At 54.4% G+C, this 9,506-nt stretch overlaps 1 protein-coding gene across 1 annotated transcript; it reads right to left on the bottom strand.

Annotated features, from left to right (window-relative positions):
• Nucleotides 1–226: 226 nt before the first annotated feature.
• ELOB (elongin B) lies at nt 227–4,774 on the bottom strand. Its single transcript, XM_032606586.1, has 4 exons — nt 4,696–4,774; nt 4,440–4,574; nt 2,996–3,101; nt 227–389 (listed from the first exon to the last, which is right to left on the bottom strand). Exons 1-4 carry the CDS (start codon nt 4,696–4,698, stop codon nt 277–279), a joined length of 357 nt encoding a protein of 118 aa, XP_032462477.1. The 5' UTR covers nt 4,699–4,774; the 3' UTR covers nt 227–276.
• Nucleotides 4,775–9,506: the final 4,732 nt, after the last annotated feature.

Genomic DNA, 9,506 nt, shown 5'->3' with positions numbered 1-9,506 from the left:
CTGAAGAAACAAAGCCTCTAAACCTTTTATCCCCAGGCTGAGCAGAAGGCTGGCCTGGGGGCCCTGGGTTCCTCTCCCCATTATGGCCTGGGCTGGGGGTTGGTAGCTGGACTCAGCTTGGGATGCAGCAGACTGGCCTGGAAGAGGCTAAGGGTGGGGCAAGGCGGGGCACACCAGTGAGGTGATGCCTGAGTCAGGAGGTGTGTAGAAAGAAGCAGCAACCAGGTGGACACCCAAATCTCTTTTATTGGGGGGGTAGGGCGGTTGGGGGACCTCTCACTGCACAGCTTGTTCATTGGCGCTGCTTCCTGAGTCCTGTGGCTTCATCACATCCGGCAGCTCGGGTGGGCTGGAGAAGGGCTCGATGCGCAGGGCCTCAAAGGCCTCATCTGGTGGAGAGGGGGTGGCCACTGCAAAGTGAGTCTCCCACCCTTACAGAACCAACCTGATCCTGCTCCCCTCCCCCAGCCTGGCCATGCTAGGGCCCTTTTCCTCACCCTCTGCATCCCTCAGCCTCTGGGATTGCATCCACCTACAATCTCCCCCATCACCTTGTTCCCTTCTCTTGCTTCTCATCATACTTTGAATAAAATCTCATCGTGTCATTATGTCTCTGCACATGTCTCCTTGTGGTCCCCATGTTCCCACATCAACCTCTTTCTTGCCTCAAAGTCTCTGCATTTGCCACTCCCTAGCTTGACACTTAGAATGGCTGGCTGCCTAAGAAAGGCATCCAGGGGCAATCAAATATCACCTCTTCAAGGCCATGACAGTGAGAGGCCCACACACCGCGATGAAGAGTGGCCCCCGAGAAAGCCGTTGCACAGAAACGACCCAACACAGACAAAAAAATAAAATTTTTTAAAAAAATTGTTTAACCAAAAACAAAAAAAATCACCTCTTCAGAGAAGCGTTCCCCAACCACCCACTCTACATGCCCAATGCCCTGTGCATTACACTGGGAACACTTAATCGCTAGCGCGAATGCCCTGTTTCTCTTGACCAGCTAGCTGCTTTCCTACTAGAACAGCAGCCCCAGGAAGATTTTCCGTGTCATTCCTGCTGTTACTACACAGATCAAATGAACACAACTTTTTCTTCTACATGGGAAACTTCTCTCCACCTGGCTCAGGGATCTCAACCAATTAGGCTCCCCAGGGGAAGTCGGTCAGGTCTGACAAGTTTTAACTTTGGGGGTTGAGGGGCTGCAACTGGCCTCTAGTGGGGAGAGGCCATCTTTCGTAAAAGCCAGAGATGCTGAACATCCTGCAATGCACAAGACAACCTCACCCAGAATCATCCAGCCCCAAATGTCAACAGCGCTGAGGTGAAGACATGGCCCAGCTTAGTAACAAATTCATCTTCCAAGCCACAAATCTGAGTGACAATTCTTGCCTTCATCACCTCTCCCCATTCTTTGGAAATAAAGTCTGGAAGATGCTATTTAACACCAGACACTATCATATCTCCCTAACTAAGCAAACCACTTTGCGGGGTGGGGAGAGACCCGTCTCTGTACAAGGAAACAACTACCCACCCAGAAGTGCGTTTTTGCAAGTGGAAGCAGACAGACTACAGTCCACACCACAGCCCCTATCAAAACAGCAATGACACACCTGAGGTGATGCCACCAAGGGTCCACAATCTATGCCATAAGTGGGGGTCATGGGGAGAAAAAAATCACCTCACTGTGCTGTGTTTTTTTTCACCTGCAAGATGGTTGAGTAGCTGCAAGTCTATAGGGTGCCTCTGTTCAAATTAGAGGAAGAGAGACTTTTTCTGGAAGAATGCAGCCTGGCCCTGGCTTAGGAAGAACAGATGTGCTTTCAGCCCTCCCTTACCTGCCTCAGAGGACAGCCTTGTATAGTACCCACCCTGTACAAAGTCTGCACCAGCCCCTCACCTGCCTCACTGTCGCTGTGACAGTTGAGGGAACCCACACAAAGGCCCGTAAAACTGCTTTTTCCTGAGCGCTTGCAGGGCCTGGGGTGCACGGGGGCTCACATTGCTTTGCTGTGAGGCTGGTCCCAGTGTCATACTCCTTTATGGAGACAAACTCCAGTCTGGGAGGGGCGGGGCGTGAAGTAGCTGCCCGAAGACACAGCTGCTGAGGCCTCACATAGTTTATCCTTATGAAACTGAGAAGTGCAGCTAAGGCTATATGCTCCCTCCTGAGCCCTTGTTACATTTTCTTACAAGAAGGTAGAAAAATAACTCCCTGTAACTTCATCCAGATTTACCCAGCCATTCACACAGCCCCTGGGTCTGTCTACAGCTGTGAAAACACCCTATAACCCCTGTTTAAATTTCCAGCGACAAAGGATAAAATTTAAATCTTTTTCTTGGCAAAAGGAGCAACATAAACCACCCCCACCCCTCAGGTTTCTAAACTTTGGTCACAGTGGAATGTGGTTAAGGAGAGTACAGGCTCTGGGGCAAGAAAGGGCTGAACCTGATCTAACCTCCCCAGGCTTAGTTTACTCATCCTTAAAATGATCACAATACAACTCTGGCCTATACAGAGATGCTGGGGGAGTAAGCGGTGTACCACGGAGACACTGGCTGGCATGGTGCCCAGCTCAGACAAGGTCCTGGCAGCCAGCAGCTGAACTGCGGCCTCCCACATGACTGCCAGCAAGCCTCGGCGTCCATGTCTCCCAAATGGGGATGGCAGTGCTTACCCCTCAGGGCTATCAAGAGGATTAGATGGGACAACAGAAATAAAATGCAGAGTGCAGGGCCAGGTGCTCAGTAAGTTCTCTGTAAATGTAAGCTAGTACTGTGACTAAGAATCTTTGAATCCTCCATGAAATGGGCTTCAATTTCTACAAGTATCTCATGTGCTTCTCATTGTTTTTAATGGGGAAGCAAACACACTATTATACGATATTGCCTGCATTTGGTGAACTGGGAGACATGGTCCAGGAGGAACAACTGCAGGCTCCCTGACCACCCCTTTCTTTGGCCATTTCCACCCTGTCGCTGTCCCTCTCACCTGCCCTGAAGGCTAGCCCCACAGTGGCTGGGGCCTGAGGCCGTGCTGTCTGGCTGGTGAAGCCACACTCGCCCAATGTCTTTCCGTCGTCCAGAAGCTGGTCGTCCTGAGGAGAGAGGCAGGCAGGGTCTCAGAAGAGGCCCCAGGAGGGGCAAGTCCCAAAGACTTCTCTGGTCAGCAACTACACTGAAAGTCAGAAGACGGAAAAGAAACAGCCCCGAGTAGGGCCCAGAACCACCCCAGAGTATATCAAACAGTTTCCAGGACTACACCCAAGACTTTCCAAATCAGAACCTCCCAGGGTAGGGTAGGGGTCTAGAATCTACACCCCTGCAACTCCAGGTGAATCTAATCTAATTTCAATCTACACCCCCTGCAACTCCAGGTGAATCTAATTTCAAGTGTCAGTGACCCCATCTGGCCACAGGCAGACCTGGTTGAATCCCAGCTCTACCACCTTGCACAAGGTGGTTGATCTTTTTGATGTGAAGTTTCCTTATCTGTAAAACGGGAGTTATTGGAATTCCCAACTCATAGGGCAGCCAGAGGCTTCAATGAGCAAAGGACCTACAGAAAGCACAGAGCACAGCAAGTGAAACAAGCTCAGGCAGTAGGAAAGGTCCTTATTACAGAAGCCCCAGCAGGTAACAAGAAGAAAAGGCCTTTAGAGACAAAGGGGGTGAAGGCTCAGCCTGCAGCAAAAGATCAGTTTCCCAGTTTCCACCCAGAATCAGATCAAGGAACTTAGGTGAGGGACCTCATGCTGCCAGAAACTTGAAATGAGGGGCCAACAAACAGGACTCCCCAATGAAAACCCCAAATCCCACGACATCCTTGCTGGATAATTGCAATTGGTTTGTAAAGGGGAAAGGGGCGGGGGCTTTTAGAACATCAGCAGTAAGTTGGGGAGTAATAAACAGTTGTTGGGTGAAGAACTGGTGGGACCTGACTCATCTCAACACCCTCCATTTCTCCATTTCTTTGTATTAAGGCGTGTCTGGGGCGGGGGGCGTGTGAGAGTCCTGCACACGACTGAGCATCGGGGTTCAAATCCTGACTCTGCCAACAACCTTGGCCTCGTTAAGCGGCCACCTCCGAGCCTGTTTCCTTAACCGCAGAGCACGGAAATCAAGGGCCAGCACGTCGCGGGTGGGACCGCTGTAGGGATCAGATGTGACGCTGGCCCTCGGCGCTCAGCATAGGGCCTGGCGCGCGACTTTCAAGCCATCCGAACGGAGACCCCCGGTGTAGCGACCGCTATCGGGGCTTCATTTCCCCGAGTTCGAGCAACGGCCCCACGCGGCCGAGTTCCGGCCCGCGGCAGCCGGTCGCTGATGTTTACATCAACGACTGGGCCGCCTTGCGCCCACGGCCAGGCTCGGGCGGCGGTTCCGAGCAGCACGCTCCCCCAGCCCCCGGCCGCCCGGAACCGACGGGACCGCACCTTGTACAGCCGCTGCTCGTCCGGCGGCCGCTTGAGGATGCCCTCGACGATGCGCTTTAGCTCGAACACAGTGCTCGACTCCTTGGCGTCCGTGAAGATGGTGGTCTTGTGGCGCCGGATCATGAGGAACACGTCCTGGGGGCGGCGGGCCGGGGTGAACGCGGAGCCCGGGCCCCCACGCACGGCCCACCGCCCTTGCCGCCCCCGGCCCCGGGCCCGGCCCCGGCCAAGCGCCCCTCCCCCAGCGCCCGCTCACCATCGCGGCGGCTGCCTCTCCCCTCGACGCGCCGGCGCGGCCGCGCTCCGCCCCGTTCCCGGCAGCCCGCGCGCTGTTCCCAGCGTACCCCGCGCCTGGCGGCCCCGCCCCATGGCCGCCATTTTAAGTAATCCGTAAAGGGGGCGCTACGGCCGAGCCTCCGACTGCGGACTGGGCGCCGTGGCGCGGGGCGGGGCCGGTTGGTGGAGTGGCGGAGGTAGTGGGAGGCCGACAGGGACCGAGCGCGGGAGGGACGCAGGGCGCGGTGGCGCCATCTTGGGTGTGGCAAACCGAGTTCCCCATGTTGATGCAGTCTAGGGGACTCCCGTCCTTGTGGGGAATGCCAGCCTTGTGGGGACTAACTTCAAGCGTAGGGTGCCTCACAGCCTAATGAGAGTGAATGAATGATGTGTCTCGGTCATCAGGGCGGCAAGACATTCACATCTCAGCGAGACCTGGGCTGCCAGATTTGGGAGTCTGACTCATGATTATGGGTCTTCCTGGCGGGTGTTTTGAGGAGGTGTTAAATTCTGGATCTTTCGGCCGCCGTATCAGGAAACAGCCCCATGTCCCTGCCCTAGCCTTGGTTGTAAGGATTATTTAAACCAGTTTACTGAGGCTTTAGGGCCTGTAAGGATCCTTGGAAGCTGCTTTTGGGGTTAGGGAGTGTGTAAGCAGCTCTTTGCAGGAAACCGCCCTCAGCAGGAAGCCCCTTTTCATGTCACTTTAGCAAAGCTATATTGTAACTAACTTTTTTTGGGGGGGGGGGCATACTGCTCACCACGTGGAAACTTAATTCCCCTGACTAGGGATCCAACCCCCTGCCCCCCTGCATTGGAAGGTGGATTCTTAACCACTAGCCCACCAGGGAAGTCCCTGTAACTAACTTTTAAACCAGGCACTGCCCCTCCACCCACCCCATGTTCTACCCATCTCTGGCCCAAGCACACCTTTCAAATCTTTTAATTACACGATACCTTGCCAAACTAATTGGTTATTTAGAGCAATGAGCAAGTATTTAACAGATGACCAGATCTCGTCCCTAGCTTTCCCCTCAGTAACCTGAACAAACTGTGACCAAACTGTGTGAACAAGATAACATCTAGAGGAAGAGCCCAAGAAGTTAACCAGCCTGCATGCAGTGGAGGGATGGCAATAATTCTGACCCGCTATCTCAACAATTAACTGAGATTACTTCCCTTCTGCCCTTTAAAAGTTTCATGGCCGAGCACAATCTGTGAAGGTGGTTTTTGGGGGATGCTGAGTCTACCATCTCCCCAGATTGTTGGCATTCTGATTAAAAGCACCTTTCCTTTGCCACCAACATTTGTGAGTATGCAATTGATTGTGAGCAGCAAGCAGCAGGACCCCCATTGGATAACAAGGCCTGGCAAACATCCTCGGAAGAAGCAGCATGCATGGCCAAAGTTGGTGTTCACGCTTCCCAGGAGGAGGGTGCCCTGGGTAACTTCCCGCCTTTCTGCCCAGGTCCACTCAGGCTCCAGAAGGGCCTGTGGACTTGGTTTCCCTCTCTGGCTGCCCTTCGTACCTACTGACAGCCTAGGCCTCCCTCCTTGGTAGTTGGATGCTCTCCTGCGTCGCCCCAAATTGCAGTTATACTAGAGCAAGAGAAGGAGGCTTTTCTTTCAACCTCTCCCAGGGAGAGGGAGAACCTCAGCTGAGTCATTGCTGGCACGTGCCAGAGAAGGCATGCCGTGGCACCCAATGAGAGATGAGCCAGTGGTGACCCTGGATGCTGAACAGTTCAGCAGTTGTTGAGGCCACAATTTGAGGATTCTTTGGAGTGGGTGGAATCTGAAGATGCTGCTGCCTTGGCCCTGAATCAAGCTGGTGGCTAGCCATGCAGGCTCTGGGCTCAGACCTGCTGGGATTCAAATCCTTGCTCTGGCACTGAGTGTGCAGCCTTGGGCAGTTAACCTCACCAAGGCCCAGTTTCCCCCTCTCTGAGATTGGGGAATAACTGTAAAGTTTGCGGAGCCTTGCTGTAAGCAGGTGGCGGGGGGGTCCCTGGAGAGAGAACCCAGCATGGTTTTCTTGACAGAAGAGAAGCCATTTTTGGCCTAAGCCACTTTGTGATCTAAGCCTGGCCTCATTGCAAGCCCTTTCATGAATATGCATGTACCCTTAGCCTAAAATTCCCCCAATTTTGCTGTTCGGGGAGACACTGCTTTGGGAAAGATCCCTGGTGTTCTCTTCACTTGCTGCAAATAATAATAAATCCTTCCTTCTCCCCATCTTTGGCTTGGTTGTGGTCTTTTCGCTTGACACTCACCAAGAGGCAAACCCAGTTTGCTGGTAACATCACCAAGAGTTAGCACTCAATAGATGTTTCCTAAACTATAGCTATAGTTATTATTTTTGACTTCTGGCCTCTGGCTCCTCTGGAGTCCTTTGAAGTCCCTTTCCTTCCTGGGACTCCTCCACCTGTGCCTCAAGGCAGCCCTTTCCCTCAGATGGGATCTCTGTGCACCCCATTGTGCTATGGTGGGTGGGCCGGTTGCAGGAGGTAACTGCAGTCCTCGCGTCAGTGAGTACAGTGACACCTCCTGCAGTGGAAATGGGGTCAGGAGAAGTTTGAAGGAGGAGCAGGGGCTGAGCCCCCAGCCACCCAGTTCTGTGGTCTAGCTGGGTGCAGGCCCTCCTTCCTGGGGGCCATGACAGACAAAATGGGAGTCTCAAGATGGTGGGTGAGCCAGCTGGCCAGCTGCTCTTGCTTCTCTGCACAGGAAGTCCTCCTGGGCCCTTTCTGCCCTGTGGCCTCAACCACCCAGCGCTCACGATAGAAGCCCTCCCAGGCCTCCAAACTAAGCCTGTAGGGTATCAGCCTGGTGGGACTTCTCCTTTGGTCTACTTAAACTTTTTAAAGTGTTGATTAATAAACAGTAATTGTCAATCACCACTCGTTACTAGTGTGCCTCTAGTTGTGTCATACAACTGGTTTCATTTCTATGAGGGAAGTGACAATTCAGTGTGGAATTAGAGTCAGTCGCCCAGATTCAAATCTGGTTCCACCTCTTGCCTGCTGTGGGTCTTAGGGCATATTACCTAGCCTTTCTGGTCCTGTTTCCCCATTCGTGAAATGGGAACACCTCACGGGTGTTCAGAGATCAGCTGAGAGCCCGCCAGTGCCTGGCTCAGCCTGTGTGCTCGCTGGGCAGAACTGAGTCATTTTGACTCTCCCTACAGCCATGATAGGGTTGGTGTTACCAGTTCAGATTGTAGATGGGGAAACTGAGGTTGAGTCAGTACTCCTGGGAGAGGCTGGGCCATCTGGCTGCAGCTCTACCAACTGGAGCAGGTGAGCAGCTAGAGAATGCTTGCTTGGACAGGAGCCTGATGTCCTGTCCCCGGTGGGTTCTGAGGACTATCCTCGCCGCCCCAAGGGCTCCCTCCTGGCAGGTCAGGCAGCCGTTGTGAGGCCAGGGGCAGGATGCTACTGAGGCAGGGCCAGGTCCATACCCCGCCGCCACCGCCGGCGCCCTCCCTGCCCCGCCCCAGCTCCAGGCCCAATGACCTTGCTGACAGGGGGGATGCAGCAGCACAGGGTGCCGTGCCACTGAGCCTGCTGGACAGAGTAGAGCTGTAGCTTGTCCAGCCCTGTGAGGCTGCCACAACAGGAACAAGCAGAGGGGAGGCGGGCCTGGAGGCCACACTGTTGGAGTGCAAGTGGAGAGAACCAAGGCGGTAATACCCTCTTTACCACCCCCAGCTGCTTCCAGAATCAGACCACCTGGGTTCAAATCGCAGTCTACCGTCTACCAGCTGTATGCCTTTAGGCCTGTTTTCTCAGCTGACAAATGGGGAAACCCCCCTCACAGAGTGTCTAGTGAGAATCTCATGAGATGGTGCAGTAGAGCTCTCTGCACCGTGTCTGGTGAGGGTTTAACGAGGAGTAGCAGATTTCTGCTCATTCCCTTCCGTGGGCAGCCTGCCCCCTCCACTTCTAGGACACCCCTGCTTAGCTCTCACCTTATGCTTCAGAAACACTTGGCTCTGGGACTTCCCTGGTGGTCCAGCAGTTAAGACTCCACGCTCCCAATGCAGAGGGCCCGGGTTCGATCCCTGGTCAGGGAACTAGATCCTGCATGCCGCAACTAAAGATCCTGCATGCTGCAACGAAGATCCCGTGAGCCTTAACTAAGAACCAGCACAGCCAAAGAAAGAAAGAAAAGAAACACTGGGCTCTGAATGGGGATCCATTACTCTAATCACGGCAGGTCCAAGACTGAGGCATCCTGGCTCTCAGTCCCTGGCTTTTTCTGGTCTCAGTACCTTGGGAGGCATCTTGAGGAAATTCTCTGGGCTGGCCCCCGGCTGAGGGCGGGATGGGAGGATGGCCAGCATCACCCAGCAGGGGTGGCCAGGGTCCCACCGCAGATGTGCCCACAGCCTTTTGCCTGGCCTGCCACAGCCATGCCCTGTTCTGGGTACCCTGGTCCCCAGTGACCCCACAAGGGGCAGCCAGTAGACGGCCCTCAGCCTAGGGGAGACAGCAGCCCAGAGCTCCCTCACTGCCCAGTCCACAACCCCACCCTCCCAGCCTGGCTTGGCCCAGCAGCGACCACGTGCTGCAGCCACTTTTTCCCCTGGGAGGAAAGAAGGCAGGGAGACGAAGCTCAGGCCTGCGTGGTGGCAGCTGCACTTGGTCCTGTCCAGCCAGGTTGCCCCTTCAATGATAGCTTCCCCTGTCCCCCCTTTCCCGACTGCCCCGTCAGCTCCAAAAGGGGGCTTCAGGGTTTCCAGGTTTTGTTCCGGTTCTTGTTCTTTCTGCTGTTCTAGAAACTGAGCTC

The sequence above is a fragment of the Phocoena sinus genome, chromosome 15, assembly GCF_008692025.1.
Source record: "Phocoena sinus isolate mPhoSin1 chromosome 15, mPhoSin1.pri, whole genome shotgun sequence".
NCBI classification, from domain to species: domain Eukaryota; kingdom Metazoa; phylum Chordata; class Mammalia; order Artiodactyla; family Phocoenidae; genus Phocoena; species Phocoena sinus.
This window is presented reverse-complemented; position numbering and strand designations above follow the sequence as displayed.

Coding starts and splice junctions, on each gene's coding strand:
- ELOB (XM_032606586.1), bottom strand. Junction 3,102..4,439: donor ACGAGCAGCGGCTGTACAAG/GTGCGGTCCCGT, acceptor CTCTCTCCTCAG/GACGACCAGCTTCTGGACGA. Junction 390..2,995: donor GGGGCTAGCCTTCAGGGCAG/GTGAGAGGGACA, acceptor CCTCTCCACCAG/ATGAGGCCTTTGAGGCCCTG.